At 43.2% G+C, this 23,687-nt stretch overlaps 2 protein-coding genes across 6 annotated transcripts in view; one reads left to right on the forward strand and one right to left on the reverse strand.

Annotated features, from left to right (window-relative positions):
* Positions 1-23,687, reverse strand: part of Acaca (acetyl-CoA carboxylase alpha) — a 271,723-nt gene that overhangs the window by 231,040 nt on the left and 16,996 nt on the right. The gene's annotated exons all lie outside the window — the stretch shown is intronic.
* On the forward strand, positions 177-22,689 carry C11H17orf78 (chromosome 11 C17orf78 homolog). Of its 3 annotated transcripts, XM_075991277.1 has the most exons (8): positions 177-337; positions 2,046-2,132; positions 3,085-3,333; positions 12,917-13,072; positions 14,442-14,560; positions 15,103-15,223; positions 17,551-19,639; positions 21,513-22,689. In XM_075991277.1, the coding sequence occupies exons 1-7, from the start codon at positions 280-282 to the stop codon at positions 17,616-17,618; spliced, it is 858 nt and encodes a 285-aa protein (XP_075847392.1). In that variant the 5' UTR covers positions 177-279; the 3' UTR covers positions 17,619-19,639; positions 21,513-22,689. The 3 variants fall into 3 exon arrangements, with proteins under 3 accessions (XP_075847392.1, XP_075847390.1, XP_075847391.1); XM_075991275.1 differs by lacking the exons at positions 12,917-13,072; positions 17,551-19,639; positions 21,513-22,689 and having other exon boundaries at positions 15,103-16,824; XM_075991276.1 differs by lacking the exons at positions 14,442-14,560; positions 15,103-15,223; positions 17,551-19,639; positions 21,513-22,689 and adding an exon at positions 14,089-14,411.

Genomic DNA, 23,687 nt, shown 5'->3' on the forward strand with positions numbered 1-23,687 from the left:
GGGAAACCTCTAGATAATGACGGTTCTCAGAGTTGGCATCAGCAGTGAAGTCAGGGCAGACTATCAAAGTCAATCATTAATAAGCAGTTTTTGTTCTTCCTCCAATCAGTATATTCCTGGGTCTTCAGGAAACAAGGCAAAATAGTCAGGGCAGAAGCAGACAGTCAGAGTGAAACTTGGTTTCAGAACAGTAGAAGCAACAAGAGGCAAAGCCTGTAAGGGGCTGGGACGGAGTAACAGTGGGCTGTAGGCAAGAAGTGCTCATGAGGTCAGGTTGGCATGGACACCATCTTAGTCTTCAGTCTAATCATTGCATCCTTTGATTCCAACAAGAACGGTAAGTACTTCTCTAACATAATATGCTAGAACATCCAAAAGGAAGCCTAGAAAGAATTTGGAGCCTCTTCTATCAGATAGGGATGTTACCAATACCCAAGTTGTACTTTGCAGAAATCAGCCTATATATCTGATCATTAAACCCAAGGAGATATCTATCTGTTTCATAAGTCTTCCGGGAGTGTGGTGCCTTCTTTTTTCTTGCTTGCAGTGATAACAATAAAAACATGGTCAGACAGCTCTCACTGTGAGACGGTACCACAGTTTTGTAATTAATCCCTCATAAGAGGTTGCCTTCGTTTTTAAGGTGGTATACTCAAATGATTTAAATGGAGATGTTAATGGGGCGAGCTGAGGGAAAGGTGATATGCGGGGGGAGCGGCACTGTTTGCTACTCTTTGGTAAGCGTTGGTTGACTTGGATTTTTTGTTTGTGTTTTGCTGAGGCTTGAAAGCCAGCCTTAGAAAGCTGGGCAAGTGTTCGGCCACTTAGCTCTGCCTTTGCCCTGGTAGTAAATGTTTATTTAAAATACGATTTTTTTTTCAGAGTTTCCTAAACATCCCTTCTCTAAAATTAACTAGCTGGAGGTTAAAGCAACATAGTCTAAGGGGCAGCAGTAGCATGTTTATGCAAATTTAAAAAATTCACACTTGTGACCCAAGCACTTGAGAGATGGAGGTAGGAGGATTGCCATCAGAACAGAGCCAGCCTGGGCTACAGAGAGATTACAGTCTTCTTTTTCTCAAAAATCAGCTGAAGTTAGATGTGGTAGAGAATGCTTTTTAAATTTTTTTATTAGATTTATTCATTTTACTTTATATATGAATGTTTGGCCTGCATGTATGTCTGTGTACCACATGTGTGCTTGGTGCCATTGGAGGGAGGGAAAGTGCATGAGATCCCCTGGAAGTGGAGGTAGGAAGAGCTGGGAATTGAACTCAGGTCCTCTACCAGAGCAGCCAGTGCCTTTACCCACTGAGCCAATCCTTTAGCCACTACAGCATGCTTTGATTCTCAGCACTTGGAAGGCAGAGGCAGCGAGCTCTCTGAATTCAAGACCAGCCTGGTCCACACAGCAAGGTTCTAGGCCAGCTAGAGCTACATAGTGAGACCTTATCTCAAAAAGAAAATAAGAAAAGCTGAGAAAGAAAATTCCCACACCCTGTAAACCACATACCACAAAACATAAATAAGTATGGTCTATAGCTCTGTGGAAAACTATAGAGGGCCTATATACAAGGGAATGCACATTAAACCTTCAAGGTTCTCTCCTTAATACAGCACGCAGAAGCTGAGCAGTGGTGGCAGGTGGATCTCTAAGTTCACAATTAGCCTGTTCTACAGAACGAGTTCCAGACTACACAAAGAAACCCTGTCTGCTTAAAAAAAAAATACACCAGGCAGATAGAACAGGAGTGAGCGAGAAAATAAACTGTTTAAAGAGAATAGATGGGTTATTCTTTCATTAACTTAGTAATGACATCTCTCACTTTTCTTTCTCTCAGAAAGAATACATTGGTATTCAGTTCTTTATAATGGAACAATTCCTACTTAAATGTATTTGGCCATGTGTTTTAAAATCTCTTTTTAGGGAGTATTTGATCTCTCCAGTTCTAAGTTTTATAAGCAGAAACTTCGTCTCTTCCCCTGCCTCAGAATTCTAAAGGGAGAGGACCCAGTACATCCTGACCCATTTTTTTCCTTCCTAGACCCCAGAGAGAGCAGCTGCCAAGTGGAACAGCTGCCCAGCTTCTTCCCAAAGGATGTGAGAAGCCACAAGGATTTGGTAATAAGAGGTAGGGAATAGAGACCTTTCTGGAAAATCTCTTTGCCATCCCAAGATTTTCTTTTCCTTCTTTCCATCTTTTCTTCCTTCCTTCATTCCTTCCTTCCTTCCCTTCCTTCCTGCTTCCTTCCTTCCTTCCCTTCCTCCCTTCCCTTTCCTTCTTTCTTTCTTTCTTTCTTTCTTTCTTTCTTTTTTTCTTTCTTTCTTTCTCTGACTTTTCAAGACAGGGTTTCTCAGTGTAGCCTTGGTTGTCCTACAACTCACGTTGTAGACCAGGCTGGCCTCGAACTCACAGAGATCCACCTGCCTTTGCCTCCCTAGTGCTGTGATTAAAGGTGTGTGCCACCACCACCCAGCCCAGGATTTTCTTTTTAACCTTTAAAAAAATGCACTTTGGGGACTGGAACGATGATTCAGCTATTAATATTGGCTGCTCCTCTAGAGGACTTTGGGGTCAATACCCAGCACCCATATGGCAGCTCACACCTGTCTGTAATTCCAGCTCCAGTGGCTATACATATACATGCAGGCAAAACACCCATGATAAATTTTTTTAAATGCCACACTTCTTAGTCCAGATCTCAAATGTGCTATTTTAAAGACAAATATCTCCTCAGGAGAATGTCTGGAAATGAATTTTTATATTAACTTGTTGCCTAACGTATGACTGTATAAATCAGACGGGGATGAAGAAGAGAAGGAAATAGCACTCAGTCCTCTCTGCATTTAGGAAAACAATCTATGAGCATTGCTCTGTGCTGGATTTACTGCAGTCACTTGTCTTCAATGGCCCCTTGCAGGAAGGAGAGCAGAACCTGCACAGTTAGTACCATAAACATGGACGGAAGAGGAGGTGAACCAAAGCAGGGCAAAGTGCAGCCGTGGAGTTCAACAGGAGTCACGAATGAAAGTGAGTTATCTGCACAATGCAGATTAAGAACCCGCTTTGTTTTTCCGTTTAGTTCTTCCAGAAATTAACACAGACATCAAAGAGGCTCCGTTCAACGAAAATCAGACTATAACTACCCTGCAGTGCCGTGGCTCTGGGAGGAGAGTGACAGTCCACCTTGCATATTCAGAGAGAAGGCCAAAGGTCAAGTATACGCTGAAGAACCTAGGAGTCTTTGCTGATCTCCATAGAAACAGCACGGCCTCCCCAAGCTGTCACCTCAGGCCCACTTCCCAGTTTCAGAATGGATCCCTGCTAACAGGTAAAGTGAGACCAAAGAGCTGCTAGAGGTAGGTTGACAGGAATTTACAGTTGACATCCTTGGTGGCCAGTATTTGTTAGCAGCCAAAGCCACAGTGAAACAAACTATTCTCCCCTTGGGAAAAAATAAGTGTCCTCTCTGAAACCAGTTTTCTAATTTCTTTAACAATAATTTTAAATTATATTTATATGTTTAGTAGTGCGTGTGTGAGTGTGTGTGTGTGTGAGCGCGCACGCACGCGTGAACAAGCATGCATATGTGTAAGTATGGCCATGTATATGAAGGTTAGAGGACAACTGAAGCCACCTTTGGGAGTCAGACAAAATAGATTCGGTAGTAAATGCCCTTATCCACTGGTCCACTTCACTGACCCCAGATCCCATATTTCTAGTTTCTAAGACTCCTTCTGGCCCTAGTGTCCTGTGATATTCATAAGATACAAAATATTTTTTGAGACAAGTTCTTACTGTATATCCCTGGCTGGCCTAGACTGCTTATGTCTACTAAGCTAGCCTCAAACCTACATCAATCTATTTGCTTCTGCCTCCTGACTAACAGAATTAAATGCATTCACCACTACGCCTAGCTGGTCTTCATTTCTGATGGGTGGGTCTTCTTTGTCTTCTTTTTTTTTCCTTCTCTTGTTTTTTTTTTTTTCAAGACAAAGTTTCTCTGTGTAGCCCTGGCTGTCCTGGTTGGAACTAGCTTTGTAGACTAAGCTGGCCTCGAACTCTCAAGTGCTGGGACTAAAGGCGTGCACCACCACCTGGTGGGTGTGTCTTCTTTTAACAATAGTTGTGGGCCAGGTGTGGAGCACTCAGGAGGCAGAGGCAGGAGGATGTCTGTGAGTTTGAGACCAGCTGGCTCTACATTGTGATTCCCAGGACAGCTATTTATAGGCAATTTACATTTGCATTCATCTGCAAATAGCTAAACAAAGGTCTTTTAAAACACCAATATTTTGTGAATTTTGGTTGTTTTTTTTTTTTTAGTGCACAGTGAAATCTACAAACAGCACATAGTTATAGTGAAAAGTAATCCTCCCTCCTACTCTTGTCTCTCCATCCTCCAGTTCTCTGTCCCCGAGGATAGAAGGAACCACTGTTACCTACTGTATTCCCTTCCATGCATGAATAGATGTGCATACATCCCCCCCTTCAGACAAGGTCTCATATTGCCAGGATGGCCTCCAGCTTGCTGTGTACCTCAGGCTAGCCTTGAACTCCTGAAACTCCTCCCTCTACCTCCCAAGTGCTAGAAATACAGGCATGAGACCCCATGCCCAGATCATTTGCAAATGTGGAAAGCATGGGCAGTACCACACCATCCACCCTGCTCTGCACCCTGGTTTTCCACGTGCACGGGTTTATCCTATGTCCATAGTCATAAATTTGACTATGTGTGGTTGGGTTGTAGAATATTGAATCCAAGGCTTTGAACATGCTAAGCACATGTCTGTTTCTTAGCATATTATGTCACCAGCCTTACCTCATTCTTCTTCATGGTATTCTACTAAGTTGCAATCTATTTCCCTAGTTCTCCACTGGTGACAATTTTGGTTATTTCCATGTTTTTTACTAATACAAACAATGACATTATACAGTTCTCTTGTGTATCTACTATTTATCAAGGAAAAGAACCTCAAGAAGCAGATCTGCCACATCGACAGCTGATAGCTGGTGCTCATTTAGGCCCCACAGAGGCGGTTCCAGTTTCCATTGCTATCTGCCCTGTGTGAAGCTGCTTATTCCCCAACAGCAGCAGTTCTTGATTTCAACTTCTGCCATCTTTTCCTTCTTTCACACATTCCTCTGCCGAGTAGTTCCTGAACAATAGATTAGTGCGCAGCTCTCACTTCGCACGAGGCCGTCGTTTTAGGCTCTGCTGCTATAGTGTTGGAAAATAACACTCGGTGCTTAGAGACACTGGGAAGTAGAGGGATCGCAAGCAAAATTATGTAGAAATAAACTTGGCTTCTTGGCTTGTTTGTTTTTCAAGACAGGGTTTCTGTGTGTATCCCTGGCTGTCCCGGAACTCAATCTGTAGACCAGACTGGTCTCGAACTCACAAAGAAACTTTTAAAACGTACAGTAAAGATTGAAAAATAAGGGGCGGACATTTTCTTGGGATAAAGCCCAAGAATGGTAAATTAGTTATTCTTACTTGACTTGAATGTTTCAGTCACTCTATTATAATTAAGAAAAATTCTACCACTAAAGGCTAGGACTAGTGGGGTACACCTATAATCCCAACATACAACATACTGATTTTTAAGACAGTTTGAGCTATATGAAGTCCCAATATACAACATACTGATTTTGAAGACAGCTTAGGCTATATGAAGTCCTGTTTCAGAAAGAAAGAAAGAAAGAAAGAAAGAAAGAAAGAAAGAAAGAAAGAAAGAAAGAAAGAAAGAAAGAAAAGAACTAAGTAGTTAATTAAACTCTACCACTGGGAGGGCTCTTAAAACCCAAGAATCACTCAGTATCAATTTATTGGGCCTTTTCCTCTTACTGTGTGACACCCTGCTGACCTGACCACAGTACTGGCCTTAAGTCATCTTCCAGTCTGCAGTTCTCTGAGTGGTACCATGCTATACACTGTGGGACCTGAGGTAATTAAGGACATTAGCTGTCAGAAATTCTGAACCAGGAAACCTGGGGGGTTAAGGGAAACGAAAGTTGCCAAAGATCAACCTGCCCTATTGAAAATGTTTGCCTTGGGGTGACTCCAGGCTTTGAGCTCTTTCCAAGAGCTCAAACTGATTGCCCCAGTTCCCTGTATGTTGCTGTGAGAAAAGGAGTCTTCCTCCTTCTCACGGATGCTTGCTCAAAGCAAAGGTTCTGAGACCCCGACTCTGAGGCAGCACCCTATAGGATTTGAGTCGTGTAAAGAGACCTAATGGATATTTGGTTAGTTTGGCATTCGCCATATGCCTTTACAAAGCCACCATGACAAATCCACACAGCCACATTATGAATGGACTTTTTTTAAAATTTTTTTTAATATAATCTTTTTTTAAATTTTTCTTTCTTTATTTATTATGTATACAGCTAGCCAGAAGAGGACAGCAGACCTCATCACAGATGGTTGTGAGCCACCATGTGGTTGCTGGGAACTGAACTCAGGACCTTTGGAAGAGCAGGCAATGCTCTTAACCACTGAGCCATCTCTCCAGCCCATGAATGGACTTTTGAAAGGAACTTTCTTTCAAAGTCCGAAGATGCCTGCTCTGAATTTAAACCACATTAAATCACAAAGATGCAACAGACCTCAAATAGGTTAGAAATAAAATCTAGGAAAACAGTCCGACTTATATGGTCCCAGGAGACTTGCACGCAGGCTGACGTCAGTCTGCAGAGGGAGGTGTCTAAAATATAATCAAGTGGCATTAATGGAAAGCTCCTCTAAGTCAAGTAAGAATGTGGAATTGTAAGGACAAGAACTTTCCACTGCACAGTTGGTCTTAACAAGACATGGACCAAACATAAAATGGAGAAGGGAAACACAAGACAGTGGCTGAGGTGTAGCTCAGTTGGTAGAGCGCATGCCCAAGTTTCTTTTCTCACAGCAACATACAGGGAACTGGGGCAATCAGTTACAATACAGTTCCTGTTCCTACTGCTCAGATTTTATTTTTAGAAGCTTTCCAGTTACCCATCAGGTTTCATAGAGACCTATCTGTTTTTAACAGGACACAAGAAAGATAAAAATACCCTATCTGATTTTTGTCTTATTTTTATCTTTTCAAGACTGGTTCTCAGGTACCCTCACTACGTATTAGACAATAAGCCTGAACTACTGATTCTCCTGCCTCCGCTTCCTGAGTGCTGAGATCACAAGTGTGCACCACCACACAGCTGTTTCATCCAGTTGATAAATATTTTCTACTTTGTTTTTTGAAACAATCTCACCTTGGCTGGCCTGGAACTCACAAAGATTCTCTGCCTTCAAATGCTAGGATCAAGGTCTGTCCAACCACATCTGGCAAATATTTTCTTCTTGTATGACTTTTCTTTCTTTCTTTCTTCTTTTGGTTTTTTGAGACAGAGTTTCTCTGTTCCTGGCTGTCCTGGAACTCACTCTGTAGACCAGACTAGCCTCAAACTCAGAGATCCTCCTGCCTCTGCCTCCCAGAATGCTGCGGTTAAAGGCATACACCACCACCCATGGGCTGTGTAAGCATTTTTCAAATGTCATTTTAGTAGACGGATTAGGATCTTTATAATTTGACCAGTGTGAGCTGACATCTAAGATCTGGTTACTTCATATGAAACTGTGGGTTATGGAAGTTATAAATGTTATAAATCGAACTAGTATTTATTATGATGTTAACAATCGCCTTTAGCAAGTTAGGCATTTTCCCAGTGCTCAGTTTCTACAGTTACAACTGGAAGGGCTGACAAGATGGTCTAGTTTTCAGAGGTACAGAGGATTAAACATTAGCGTACAAGCCTAACAACAAATGTAAAGACTCCCAAATAGCCCTTCAGCCTGTGAGTATTACTACAGAATAATCTCTAAGAGACACCTCTATTTATTATTTTTGTTTGTTTCAGACAGGGTCTCACTACATAGCCTTGGTTATCCTTGAGTTCCTTATGTAGACTAGGCTGCCCTCAAACTCACAAGAGATTGACCAGACAATGACACCTCTATTTAAATATAATGTATTTATCCAGACGTGGTGGTATATGTCTGCAGTCCCAGCACTTGGGAAGCAAAGGCAGGAGGACAGGAAGTTTGAAGGCAGTCTAGCTACATAGTGAAACACGGTCTCAGAAAAAATAGTAACAATACATAGCTAGTTCAAGTTTAACTTGGGCTACATAACTAGATCCTATCTCAAAATCCAGCCAAACAAAAAGTTATATTAAATTTATATGAAAATGGATTAAATATATTCAATGTGCTTTATTTTAAAATTATGTTTTAAACAAAGAATCTTTTTTTTAAAGATTTATTTATTTATTATGGATACAACATTCTGCCTCCATGTATGACTGCATGCCAGAGGAGGGCACCAGATCTCATTACAGATGGTTGTGAGCCACTATGTGGTTGCTCGGAACTGAACTCAGGTCTTCTGGAAAAGCAGCCAGTGCTCTTAGCCACTGAGCCATCTCTCCAGCCCAACAAAGAATCTTTTAAAACTATGGATTATTATTATATTTAAGAATTTCATAAAGTTGGATTTTTAAAAACAAACTCCTTAAATTGGGGTCTTTCTATGCTAAAAAAAAACCAAAAACACTGCCGGGCGATGGTGGCACACGCCTTTAATCCCAGCACTCGGGAGGCAGAGGCAGGCGGATCTCTGTGAGTTCGAGACCAGCCTGGTCTACAGAGCTAGTTCCAGGACAGGCTCCAAAGCCACAGAGGAACCCTGTCTCGAAAAATAAAAAAAAAAAAAACCACCGAAGTCTTACTATGCAGTCCTTGCTTGCCTAGAATTCTGTACATAGGCCTGACTGGCCTTGAACTCATGACTCTGCTCTAGAACACCGGGATTAAAGGTGAGTACCACCATGCCCAGCAAGCTGGGATGTTCTTGTGGATTGTTTTTGAGGCAGTGTCTCATTCTGTAACCCTAAGTGGCATGAAACTTTCGTTTTTTTTTGTTTGTTTTTTTTTTTGGTTTTTTTTTTTGTTCTCTATATAGCCCAGGCTGTCTTAGAACTCACTCTGTATGACTTTGATCTCAGTCAGAAATCGCCTGCCTCTGCCTCTTCCCAGTGCTGGGATTAAAGGGGTGTGCCACCACCACCTGGAGGAAATAAAATATATTTCAAACCTGTTCTACCTTGATGTTCAGATACCTCAGAGATAGGACCTGAAAGAGATGGGCTGCCAACGTGGACATTAATTCAGAGGACTGAAAGTACACTGACAGATGAAGCCTCCCAGTAGACTCTGAGGTCACATTCTCATGGGAATACGGGACATATGTCTCTATGCCATTACCCCTCTGGCTACCAGACGGAGTTCTTCTGCTTAGAGAGACAATCTCTAGGCTTTCCCTTATCTTTCAATCCCAGCTCACTCAGCTTGCAAAGTGTTTTCATACCTGCTTTCTCGTTTTTATTTGTTTCTGATGTTTACAACACCTCTGAGAAATAGATACAGTGAGTATGTTTTATTACAACAATATTGCAAACAGGGAAACCAAAACTCAGAATTATGTAACTTGTCCAAAGTGAGCTCTGCTTATCTTCAAACATGTATGTTCCCACTTAAGAGAAGTGACTGGAGCCGGGCACGGTGGCCAACACTGTCTCCAGTTCAACGCCGATCAGGGACCACTCTTTAGCCTGTCGTTTGTTGTGTGAGGACTGGTATGGAAAGCTGCCCGAGGGGCTGGAGAGATGGCTCAGTGGTTAAGAGCATTGCCTGCTCTTCCAAAGGTCCTGAGTTCAATTCCCGGCAACCACATGGTGGCTCACAACCATCTGTAAAGAGGTCTGGCGCCCTCTTCTGGCCTTCAGGCATACAGACAGAATATTGTATACAAAATAAATAAATATTAAAAAAAAAAAAAGAAATGAAAGAGGAAGAGCAGCAGCGCTCAAGTGTCAAAAAAAAAAAAAAAAAAAAGAAAGCTGCCCGAGTCCGATTGTTCCCTCTACACAACTGTTAAAACTGTCACTCTGATGTTTTACCTGTCAAGTTGTTCAACATCTCTGCCGATTAACAACAACAAATGATGATTTTAAAGGATATAAAGACGTGTGACAGTAATTTAGAGGCAGATGGTGGTGGTGCACACTTATAGTCTCAGCGCTCGGAAGGCAGAGGCAGAGGTGTCTCTGTGAGTCAAGGCCAGCCTAGTTCACAGGGTGCATTCCAGGACAGCCTGGACAGAGAAACGCTGTCTCAAAAAATTAAAACAAAAAAGAGCAATTTAGAAAAGCTAAAGAAAAGTTATGATAAGAAACCATGCAAAATGGAATAAAGGCTCACAGGATGGTTCCAAAGGGGAAGGTGCTAGCTGCCCAATGATCCAAACCTGAATACCTGAGTTTGAACCCTAGCACCCAAATAAACATAGAGAACCACCTTCATAGAGTTATCCTCCGACCTCCACATGGACACCTTGGCATGCACCACTGCCCAGGAAATAATACAGTTTCAAATGGAGTAAAAGACTAGTTTTGGTGGCACACTTATAACCTCAGTAGTTGGGAAGGCAAGAGTCTCACTTCATGTTTGAGCGCAGTCTGGCCATAGTGCATTTGATGCTAGGCTAATATGGGCTACATAGGCACACCCTGTCTTTTAAAAAAAAAAAGTACAAGGGGTGAGGGTGTGGAGAGGAAGAGTCACCACTGTCTGAATTGGATTAGGTCCATTCTATAAGCAGGTGGAGTTGGGTGCAGACTACAGCCAGAATCCATTTGTTCCTCCTCATTTTTATCCCTGGCTGAACCCTGTCACCCCTCACCTGCTGTCTCCAAAATCTGCTGCCACCACCAGGTGATGCTTCCTCTACTCTTGTCCCATAACGGTCCCTTTCTAACATAGCAGTCCAGTGAACGGTCAATTAAAATGAATCTTAGCTGGACATGGTGGCTCGCACCTGTAATCCTAGCACTTATGAATCTGAAGCAGGACTACTGTGAGTTGGAGGCCAGGCTAGGCTGCAGAGTTAGACCCTGTCTCAAACAAACAAACAAAAAAAGTAATAACACCCTCCCCACAAAAAGGTCACTCTTGATCAAAACCTTGCAACAGATCCTTATTTCCAAAGCCCTGAACTTGGCACACAGAGCCTGGATTTCTGCATCCTCTCAATCCTCATCCCTTCCCTTGCTCCTCCATGCTGGCTACTGGCTGCCTACTGCTTCCCTATAACTGTAACCTTCAGATACGCTCTGCCTTGGGGACTTTATCCCCAATGTCCCCTCCACCTAGGTTATTTCCCTCAAGTCTTGGCTCAATTCTAACCTCAGAGAGGCTTGGCCTATACTGCAGGTTGCCCAACTCTTACCTATGACTATTCCTCCGACTACTTTGTCTTGCAAGTTTTTTTTTTGCTCTTTATTTGTTTGTTTGTTTGTTTGATTGACTGATTGTTCTTTAAGACAGGGTTTCTCTGTGTAGCCCTGGCTGTCCTGGAACTTGCTCTATAGAGCAGGCTGGCCTCGAACTCAGAGATCCACCCAACTTTGCTGGATTAAAGGCATGCACCACCACTGGCTAGCTAACTGGTTTTGGTTTTTAAAGATTTATTTTTTTTATTTATGTGTGTATGCCTGCATGTATGTATGTGTATCACAGGTACATGGATGCCAACAGCAGCTAGAAGAGGACACTGCATTCCCTGGACCTGAAGTTATAGGCACTTATGAGCAGCCTGATGTGATGCTAGGAACCAAACCCAGGTCCTAAAAAATCAGCAAGTGCTCTTAACTACCAAGCCATCTCTCTCATGCCTGATTTTGGCTTGTAAGACATAGTCTTACACTATGTAGCTCCGACTAGCTAGGAACTCATTAGCTACCCCAGGATGGCTTTGAACTCTTGGTAATCCTCCAACTCAGCCTTACCAGTGCTGGGATTACAGGATGAGCTACCATAAGTGGCTTCTTGTTCTTGATTGATCGATTAGTGCTTTTGAGAGAGAATCTCTCCTTGTGGCCCTGGCTGTCCTGGTCACTATGTAGACCAGGCTGACCTTGGCCTCCCGAGTGCTGGGATCAAAGGCATGTGCCACTATGCCCATCTCTAGTTTTAGCTTTTAAGTAGTACTTACTCTAATATAGAAAAATGTTTTTGTTTAGTTTTGTTTTTTGAGGTAGGGTCCTTCTACTCAGCTGTGGCTGGCTTGGTACTCACTATATAGCCTAAGTGGGCCTTGAACTCAAGGTTATCTTCCTGCCTTGGTCTCCTGAGTGCTGGGCCTATAGGCAGGTGCCACTACACCCAGTCATAAAATATATAAAGTCATTGTTGTCTCTGCTTCCTCTGCCCTGACCCCAGACCTTTTTGTTTGTTTTCCTGTTATTATGAATCCAACTGATAGAAGATTTGAAGCAGTGCCAGGCACATAATAGACACTGGTTTTTAAATATTAAATGATGAAACTGAGGAGAACATGAAGCTGGGTGCCTTTCCATCTCCTAGTTCCTTTTACTTGCACCACTGCCTTCTCAGAGTAGTTGATGGGGCTCCACTACACAGGCCTGCAGTGGGCAAATGCATTTCAAGTTCTTCCCTGGACTTTGGAACCACCTCTAATTAGTGAAGGAAATGCTCAGTAAGGTCACACCCTCTATCTTTATTATTGCTATTATAACCTCAAGAATGGTAGGCAAGCAAGATATGGCTCACTCCTTCCCTCTGATTATAGTCAAAGGATTCCTGGAGATTTAATCCATATCTCCTCTTGGCATCTCTGGCCTCGTTTATTCTTGGCATCATTCTGTGCCTACACCTAAAACCTATGAACATACAGGTCAATGGGGCCACAGTCAGAAATGCAGTATGAAGTGAGGAGACCTAGGGTTTTGTCACAGAAAACCAACGTAGGATGACGCTTGCTGTGATACAGTTGTCCGTCTGTCGCTTCTTTTTTGTTTTATAGCTTTCTTACCAGGGATCTCTCACTGCAAGGTCTACCCAGCAAAGAGCAGATCTGCTTCATCAGAGACGGTGCCCAATACTACCACCTCCACAACTCCTAGAAGTAAAGAAGAGAAAACTACAAGCACTGGGGGTTTTCCCAGCCCTTTATCACAAGGTACAAATTAAGTAGAGGTGGTAAAGCAAGAGTAGGAAGAAAAAGAGACATTTTAGCCCCAATATTACTCTAGGTCCCCTAGGACTTTCTCCTTTATATTAAAAAATTATTCCATGTTTTAATAAGAGAAAAAAAAAGGTTCTCCATAAGGAAGTTCCCAGAAACATTTGTAGTTCAACACAGTCAATAATCCTTTCCTTGAGGGTGGAGAGATGGCTCGGTGGTTAAGAGCCATCTTCACCTGATGTTAAGCTCCAACTTCAGGTATCTCACACAACCACCTGTAATTCTAGTTCCAAAGGATCTGATGTGCTCTCGTCCCTGAGGATACAGGCATGCACCAGTGCAGATAAAGTCAGACACCACGCACGTGTGTGCGCATGCGTGCACACACATATATATACACACACGACTATATATAATAAATCTTTTATTGAAAATGTTAATTCCTTATTTCATGAATGTGACCTCAGATTTGGAAACAGACTAAATTCAACTGGTACATACCAGCCACTTGCATGGACAGATGTATATTTAATAGTAAGCAATTACTAACAGAGATGACACCAATCAACATGTCTTCATCTTCACTGGTTTTTAAAAAGAGCCCTTCCTAAATTGGCCAAGACTCAAATTCTCTAAGATTCAAGTTTGGGTTGCATCCCAGGTTCATCCTAGTGGAAAAGTATAATGAGATCAGTAATAACATAATAGATGAGAGCCTTCTGGCCTGGACTTGGCTTATGATTCACAAGCAGTGACAATTCACCGTTGTTCTTCCTGTACCCTCCGGGAACCAAGACTGGAACGGTAATTTTTGTTTGTTTTTGTTTCTTTTTGAGACCGGGTCTCAATGTAGCCCTGACTAGTCTGGAGCTCATTAAATAGATGAGGCTGGCCTTGGGCTTAGAGACCTGCCTGCTTCTGCCTCTTGAGTGCCAGGATGAAAGGTACGTGCCACCAGGCCTGAAATGAAGATGCTGTCTGTATATTTGTATTGCTTTTTCTTTTTTCAGTGACAGAGATGGGAGGAGATATGATTTTTGTTTTTAAGACTGGGAACTTCAAGAGGACTGACTGGGAACAATGGGTGAAGCGCTCCTTGTGCACCCCAGGTTTTTCTTCCCAAGAACAGTACAAGAATCAGCATGCATGACTCTGGAGAATCCCAGATTCTAGGGAAGGTGGCTCATTCATAAAAGAAGCTAGTGAGGGCCCGTGCTGCCGCCGCACCTGATTCTGAGCCCCAGGTGGAAATCCAGTCTCTGCCTCTGAGTCAGGAGTGCCTAATTAGTCTAAGGAAGACTCGCAGTCCTGCTGAGCCTTGCTCATGTTCTCTTTCTCTCCATCCCTTTCTTTTCAAACACAGATGTGTCCTTAAAGAAGAGGCAGAAATGGAGTATTATTATCAAAGCTCTGATTGCTGCTGCTCTGCTGCTTGGGGGAGTCATCATTATAGTGTTTGTCATCTTCGAAGTCCCATGCCCAGTGAGTCTGCTGATGTCCACAGAGGAACTGAGTCCCTGGCTCCACCAATAGAGGCTGCTTTCTGTTGGAAAGGCAGCATAGCGTAAGGAAAGCAAGCACCAGCTGAGTGGCTTGTGGGAAGTTGCTTGACTTCTCCATTCTACAGCTGCCTTCTCTGTGAAACAGGACTCCTGATGTCGCCTTGCTTGTGGCTGTGGCAGCTAACCAGGATCCTGTTTGAGAGGCACCTAGTACATCAAAGGTGCTCTCTTAACGTGAGCTCCTTTCCCCCACTCTCTAGGAAGTGTGGTTCTAGTTAGTGTCTTCCTTAGAGAGGAGCATTTTTTCTAGAATCCTAGTACTTGGAAGGTAGGGAGCAGACCAGGAATTCCAGGCTAGCCTTGCAAAATTGAGGCCAGCCAGGTTACATGACAGAAAGAAGGGGGGAAGGGGGAGTGTAAGAAAACAGAGCATTGTTTCTTTTAAATGACTTGACAGGAAGGTTGGAAGATAATCCAGTGTGTATCAGCCACTGAAATGATAACCAGCCGTTCTCTCTTCAGAGTCCATGCCTCAGAGCCAGAAGGCTGTGCCAATGGCAACGGCTATGGAGAAGGGAAAGAAAGGAAGACCAGCAACCTGGGATAACTGAGTCCCAGAGGGACTCGCAGCCTGAGAAGGGAAGTATTCTTTGTATAGTTTGTGCCATGTGTCTAGACAAAACAATGCTAACCTGTAAATGATGAGATGCAGTCAAATGCTTCAGTTATAAAGCAAATGTGATGAATTATTCTGTGTCAAAAAACTGGCCAGGCCAGGAAGTGGGGCACCTGCCTTTAATCCCAGCACTCAGGAGGCAGAGGCAGGTAGAGCTCTGTGAGTTCGAGGCCAGCCTGGTCTACAGAGCAAGTGCTAAGACAGGCTCCAGAGCTACACAGAGAAACCCTGTCTCAGAAAACAAAAACCAAAACAAAACTGGACAGATGCAGATGTGGTGGTGCACTCCTTTAATCCCGACACTGAGGAGGCAGAGGCAGGTGGACCTCTGTGAGTTCAGGCCACCCAGGTCTACAGAGTGAGTTCCAGAATAGCCAAACAAACAAACAAAGCAAAAACACATTGTTATTTGGCTGAGTTTGGCAGTATGCATCTATAATACTAGCATGATCAGGCAGAGGAAGAATCAACAATTGAAAGCCAGCCTCAGCTTCAGCTATATAAGGAAGTCTGAGGCCACCCTGGGCTACAGGAGATACCATCTAAACAAAACCAAAACAAAGAAAATAATAATACTAAGAGAGACAGAGACACGTGGGGGTGGGGAAAGAAGTTGATTAGAGAGAAATATATATGTCTGGGACCTAGATATACTGAGTCAAAATGTGTAATGTCTAGAGTTGGGACCAGGGGTCTTTATTATCATTACTGTTATTCAGATGTGTTCTCATTATGTTGCCTAGACTAATCTTAATTTTTTTACGTCAAGTCATCCTCCCATCTCAGCTTTCCAAGAAGCTTATTCTACTCCCATGCTCATCTTATTCTTAAATTTTTAATAAGCTCCCTAAGGGGGCTGGAGAGGTGGCTCAGAAGTTAAGACCAGTTCTTAGCACCAAAACAGGGTGGCTCACAACTACATTTTAACTCCAATTCCATGGGTTACAATGCCCTCTTCTGGCTTCCTTGGGTACACATATGGTGTACCACAAGCAAGCAGCCACCTACACATCTAAAAGTTGTGCAGGTGCCAAAGAGATGCTCAGTGGTTAAGAGTACTTGTTGCTCTTCCAAAGGACCTGGATTTGATTCTTAGCACCCACATGGTTGCCCACAACTGTAACTCCAGTTCCAAGGGTTCCAACACCTTCTTCTGATCTCTTTAGGCATCAGACACACACATGGCACACATACATACATGTAGGCAGAATACCTATAAACAAAACTGTATAACGTTCATAATAGTTGGGCATTTAGAAAATGCATACAAAATCTGATAGGTCATAAACTCAAACACAGTAAGGGTGGAAGTGGATTATTTAAAATATTTAAACCAGGTGTATGCCACACTCTGCATGGCTTCAAGAACTGGCCTAACTGGGTGATGCGGGAATGAGAGAAGGACAAGACACAGGGACACATATACAGAAAGACGGGGATCAGCTGGGCTACGCTCATTCCGATGGCCAGCACCGACTGCTGCCCAGAACTTCAGCTCATTTATTTTATAGAGCTGAATGAAGGACTCAGGCTTATAGTACCCAGCCAAGTAAAGAAGCAGCTCATGGTCTACAGCTGAACAAGGAGGCAGGTCTAGCTCATCTCAGTAGGAGGTCTCGCGGGGAGCAGTCCCAGGCTGCAGTCATCCAGGAGGAGAAGCTGTGGTTTCTAGTTTTTGCACACACTGGACAATCATTTGTAAACACTGGCACTTGGACCAGAAGAAGGCTTTGTCATTTCTCTGACCCTCACTGGGGAAGGCGTCCCACTCCTATGGGTCTGAGGCATTGGGGTCGTTGGCATGGCTGTGCCCATGTTAGCAATACACATTCACTGAGGACTCATCCACTCCCCACAGGTGTGGCGCACACACCTATATTTCCTGCACTTGGGTGATGGAGCAGGAGGAGCAAGAGTTCAAGGCGTTCTCCACTACGTACTGAGGCAGCTTGATATACAAGAGACCTTGTTTCAAAAATAAATATTCAGATCCTAAAATCTCTTTCCAAATCCTCTTTAAACATAATGAGATCCTTTGGGTTTGATTCAAGAAAGGAAGTAGAATTCCTGTGCATATGGGATCCAGTGTAGCTGCACACTGCTAGTGGCTTATAGGTTCTTGACTCATGAGCAAGTGGTCATGTTTTCTCAGAACAACCATCAGGCAGGTAAAGAGGGAAACCCAGGTGTACTGGACTGAAATGGGTTTTCTCCTCAGCGATCCCTTGCTGATTCGGTTCATCTGCACACTTACTTACCTTTCGTGTGTCCTTTCCATCTCTAGGTTGGTCAAGATGCTCCTAACTCTTCAGTCCCAAAGAAAACTACAGGTGTCACTATAACCCACCAGACATACTTCTGAGCTCGGCTTTGCCTCACTCTGAACGCCAGTGCTGTCTTCTGCACCACCGTCTCCTTATTGCAAATCATTACAGGCTGAAGCCCTCACACTCGTATCTTCACGGGGACTTAATAATCAAATATATGCCAGGACAGTGAAGGAAGACCCTGGGTCGACAGAGCTACCCTCATGCCCTGCGCCTGACACAGACATAAACCTCTGTGATTCACTTTGTACATCCATAAAATGGGTTATCTGTCTATCGCAGCAAATGAAGACAAAGTCCCTGCCTCCGAGTGTTGTGAATGACCTTGTCTTCAATGAAAGCCGAGACACAGTCTCCAAAGAGCCGGAGCCGACAGCATCCACGTTTCAGCTCCTCTGCTGCCCTCCCAGCTTTCTTCATGCTCACTGGCTGCCAGCGAGCTTACACGGGGCATCTGCTCTCCCAGGCTTATGATTTAATGACTTAGCCTCTGTCAGTATACCTGATAAAGAGAACCCAGCATTAAGCATCCCAAAAGCCCTTCTAATAAGTCATTCCTGAAGGGTTTCAGGACAGCAGAATATAGCATTGAAATGAGATTGGAAAATTCAGGATTCCTAAAGGAGGTCTGATATTAAGCCTTTTTTTTTCCTGATACTGTGATTTTGGACCAAGGTCCTCACATTGCAAGTGCTATGCCACTGGGATGTAACTAAGCCCTTTTGTAAAGGTTACTTTTATTTTGAAAGGTAGGTTCTCACCAGTTACCCAGAAAGGGAACTCTCTTAGTGGACCAAGAACTTTCAACTATCTTACTTCAGCCTCCCAGAGGAACTGGCAATACAAGTGTGAACCACCAGGCCTAGCTATGTCTTATTTAATTTTTAATTCTTTTGAGACTGGATTTTATGTGTGTAGCCCAGGCTGGCCTCCAACTTGCTGTGTAGCTGAGGATCACCTTGAACTCCCAACTTTCCTGCCTCTACTTCCTGTTAGGCACTATTTTACCAATGAGCTGTATGTGGTTTTAATTAAGGACCTGAAACAAAATGATCCCACTCACAGGGACACAGCTCTGAGTAGAGTCTGACCTGCTTAGACAAGATTTCGGTGAGAAACCAGAACTGGGAACTGGAGCAGCTGATGCAGTGAATGGTGCTGTTCTGTGTTGTCCCGTGTTGTCCTGCTTCTTTCCCAAGAGTGTGAAACCGTTCCAACTGCTGATGTTCCCCTCCTCCATGTAGTGTTGAACTACGTACATATCCCAGGATGACCTTCAGCTCATGATCCTCCTGTCTCCCACTTTTCATGCACTGAAATTACAGTATGTGTCACCAGGCCTGGCAAGTGACTCTGTTTTCTTAGTTCTCTAGAAGAAACCGTTCCTTTCACGTCAAGTACTGTTCCCAACAGAATTCTTGAAAGTGTACTAACTAAGCAGGGAACAAGCTGAGCCAGGAGGAAGGGACAGACACAAAACAATGGTGATTCAAAGTTTCCCGGAAGAGCTGGAGAACCTCTCAGATTCCACAGAACACACTTTCAGCACACAGCAGACAGGGACAAAAGACTACATGTGGTGTTGGATGTGTGTGTGGACCATTTGCACCCTATTAGTGACAAAACATTGCCTAGAGTTTATCCGGACACCTGCTACATTTCTTGGCCATATATTTGAGCAAACAAACAAACAAAAAACTGTTTTTTTCCCCAGGTCTGGTAGGGAAAGTTATTAAAAAGATTCTATTTGCTCTTAGGATTAATGCCAGCATCCATCTCACCCCTGCCCTCATCCACAACAGAATGTCCCACAACCCGAAAGTATCATGAGATTTCCTAGAAGATGAAAGCCATGGCTAAGCCGGTGCTCATCAGTTCTGCTCTTCGGCAAGAGTGAAATTGGGTAACATCTGTACTGATTTTCTTCACAGAAACTGACACAATCAAAATTATGTTTTCCCTGTCAAAAGAATCTTCTAAGGATTTCCTCACTCCCTCATCAGTCAACAGCTTCAAATTCCTTCAGCAGTGAAGGGGGGATTTTGGAAACTAGGAGGTGAGAGATGAGGGCAGAGAAAAGGGGGGCACTCGTGTGTGGACTTTGGGATGTGGACTTCAGTCTGAAGATTGCTCCAGAGCCAGACACAAATGCTCGGGTCATCACTCTGGTGACACTCTTAGAAAACACTTCAGTGCAACTGCCAATGAGTCTTCTGCCAAGGGCCAAGTCTCTGTTGCAAACTCTTTCTCATTAACATAGATTCTGTTTTTCTGACTACTAAAGTGCATTTTCATTATCAAAATTTATATCAAACAATATAAAGTGTAAAGTAATATAAGATTAAAAGTTATATTTACTCTCCCACAGGTAACCAATAACACTGATACTTCTTTTATAGGCATAATAAGTGTATGTGCATATAAGAGACATAGATTACATAGCATAATACTCTCCATGCTACTTTCAACATAATGCCCTCTTTCCCCCACTAATACATTACTGTCGTATTTCCAATTGCCCATTAATTTCCTTGTGTTTATTTTCAGTGTTTTGTGTTTTTGGGTTTTTTTTTGTTTTTGTTTTTTTTTGTTTTTTTTCAAGACAGGGCTTTTCTGTAGCTTTGGTGCCTGTCCTGGAACTAGCTCTTGTAGATCAGGCTGGCCTCGAACTCACAGAGATCTGCCTGCCTCTGCTTCCTGAGTGCTGGGATTAAAGGCATGCGCCACCACCGCCTGGCTTTTTTTTTCAGTTTTAAAGGCAGCTAGAATGCTTTCTTTCTGAAGGATCTGTATGATGACCCTTTTGTTTTGCTAGACAAGGTCTCATGTAGCGCCGCTAGCTCTGAGTTCACAATGTAGCTAAGGATGATCTTGAACTTCTGATTTTTCTCTCTCTAGCTCCCAGGACTAGGACTGTTAAGTGTACACCACCCTACCTGGCTAATATTCCAATACAGCACTCCCCCCTCCTCACTGTAGCCCAGGCTGGGCTGATCTTAATGTGAGATAGACTGTCACGATCTTCTTGCCTCAGCTTCCCAAGGGCTGAGATTACATCCTGAACCACCTGCTCAGCTTTCCAGTACTTTTGGATAGGTACAGAGATGAGGGCAGATAGTTGCTTGGTGCAAACAAGACAAGTTCACAAAAAAATTCCACTTTGAACTTTTGAGGCTATTGCTTAACAACTGAGTAAACAGCTGTATGTGTGGGGTGTTAAAAGGGTTACTCTGAAGCCAGGCACAATGGGTCAATCCTATAATCCTAACACTCACACAGCTAAGGCAGGAAGACTGCTGTGATTTCCTCCAGGTCAGTGTGGACTACAGAGTGAGTTCTCTGTAAACCTTGGCTACAGACTGAGACCCTGTCTCAAAATAAAAAAAAAAAAAACTTTAAGAGAGAGTAATAGAATGTAAATAACTGAAAGCAGAAGTGGGGACTAATTTGAAGAAGAAAGAGGCCAGTGGGGTAAAAGTACAAGATTCAAGTATGATACTTACATATGAAACTCTCATAATGAAACCCATTTATTCTGTATGCTGAGCAAAACAACAGAAAATAAGAATGGCTACTAGGAAGGTTTTTCCCCCTAAAAATAGATTATTTTGTTAAATAATATAAATATAAAAGTATAAAGGGTTAGGGAAGATTGCTACTCTTCCACTGAACTGAGTGTGGGTCCTAGCACCCACACCAGGCAGCTCATAACCATTTGGAACTCTAGTTCCAAGGGCCATAATGCCCTCTTCTGGCTTCCACAGGCACATACACGTGGCATTTACTCACACAGACCCCCCCCATATAGACATAAATTTTTAAAAAAAATCTAAAAAATATTAACACTTAAAATATGCATATATAAAAATTGCATTTGCTATGTTTCCATTTTTAGATTTATTTAGTGTTCACATGTGTTTTGTCTTCAGGTATGTATATGCACCACATGTATGTCTGGTACCTGGAGTGGTGAGCTGACATGGGGTTGCCGGGAACTGAACTCTCAAGAGCAACAAGTGCTCTTTGCTGCTGAGCATCTCTACAACTGTGACCAAATCAAAACTGACCAAACTGTGGTGGCACACGTTTGTGATCCCCCTACTCGGGCAACTGAAGCCGACCTGGGCTACATAATGAGTTCAAGAATAACCTGTTCTACATAGAAAAGAAAAATGAAGCTGACATGGGACTCTGGATATCTGGAAGTGCTAAGCAAGCATTAACATTCTTCCTTTCCTGCACCCTGAAGCTATGCGAAGGTGGGCATAGGAGCAACAGCAGCCCTAACCACTCTCTACCCCCCACTTCTGATTCTGGACACTCTTTAAACACTACCCAAGGGATTCTGACCTGAAGTGTTTCCCCAGCGTTTAGATTCAGCTATTTTCCAAGAAGAGTTACTTATGACAAGGAGCCACAAACCCTTTACAAATGGACGCAATTTGCCTAGCCAGGTTAAGAGACTATGCTCTCCCTCCCCTCCCACTCTCAGAATTTCATTCCTGAGTTCACACAACAGCCCTCATGTTGTCTTGAGGACTTGCTATTTCTTCTATCAAGTGTACTTCCTGGTTCTTGTCCTTGAAGTCTGTTAACCCTGTATGAATTTGTGTATTTTTAAAAATAGTTTTTCAAGACAGGGTTTCTCTGTGTGTAGCCCTGGCTGTCTTGGAACTTTTGACCAGGCTAGCCTCAAACTCCCAGAGATCTGCCTGCCTCTGCCTCCTGAGTGTTGAGATTCACCACTGTGTATGTTTATATTGCTTTATATTAGTAAAGCATCATATCTGTAGTAAACACACAAATTGTGTGTTGATGGCCCATCACTGAATGGATGGTTGAGGGAGGCAAGTCTCAGCTTGTGTTTTTGTTTCTTCCCAATGACGAAGATGGTCCCCTGGGCCTTGTATGGTCCACAGAGGTGTTCTACATCTCCAGCCCTTTTCGTTTTTACTTTTTGAGACACAGACTAACTTATCCAAACTGACTTTGAACTTGTGATCTTCCTGCCTGTTGCACCTGAGTAGCTGAGATTATAAACCTGTGGCACCAAGCCTGGCTGCATGACTCCTTTGTACAAGAGAATCAGGTAACCTTCTAAAAGTTGCTATTAAAAGAACTATTTATTTTAATTATGTGTGAGCAAAGGTGGGTGTAGTGCCACAGACGGCAGGGGCATCCGGGGCTCCTGAAGCTGGGCTCCAGAAGGTTGTAACTTGCCTGACATGGATGCTGGGAACCAAACTCAAGTCTTGTACAACAGGAGTACCCCCTTAACAGCTGAGCCCTCTCTAGCCCAAGCTGCTATGGTTTTTTTTAGACAAGATAGATCAAAGAGGGCCCATACTGTAATTGTTAGTGGGGCTTGAATTCATCTCTTTGTTTATTATATTACTACTACGACTTTTAGACTCTGAGACAGGGTCTCACTGTGTAGCTATAGATGGCCTGGAACTTGCTATCATTATGTAGACCAGGCTGGCCTCAAGTTCATAGAGATCCATTTATCTTTGTCTCCCAGCTTCTGAGATTACATGCATGTGCGACCACATCCAGCAAATTCATCTCTCAGTTCATATTATTTATTGTTATTAATTTTTAAAAAGATTTATTATGTATATAATATTCTACCTGCATATATGCCTGTAGGCCAGTAGAGGACACTAGATCTCACTACAGATGGTCATCCACCATGAGGTTGCTGGGAATTGAACTCAGGACAGCTGAGCCATCTCTCCAGCTCCTTCCCCATACCTTTGTATCTGCCCTTGCAGTCTCCCTCCAAACATAGAATAAAATAAAATTTAAGAGAAAAAAAAAGAAAAAGGAAAAATCTCATGGAGGCTGGAAGCTGTAGTGTGACATAGTAAGTCACGCAGTAAACCCTTTTTTTCCCATATACCTTTACTTGCAAGTGTTCACTGCAAAGAGTCATTAGTCTGGACCGGGTGGCGGTGGTGGCGCACCTTTAATCCCAGCACTCGGGAGGCGGATGCAGGCGGATCTCTGTGAGTTTGAGGCCAGGCTGGTCTACAAGAGTTAATTCCAGGACAGGCTCTAAAGATACAGATGAAACTCTGTCTCAATAAACAAACAAACAAACA

The sequence above is a fragment of the Microtus pennsylvanicus genome, chromosome 11, assembly GCF_037038515.1.
Source record: "Microtus pennsylvanicus isolate mMicPen1 chromosome 11, mMicPen1.hap1, whole genome shotgun sequence".
In the NCBI taxonomy this organism is placed as follows: domain Eukaryota; kingdom Metazoa; phylum Chordata; class Mammalia; order Rodentia; family Cricetidae; genus Microtus; species Microtus pennsylvanicus.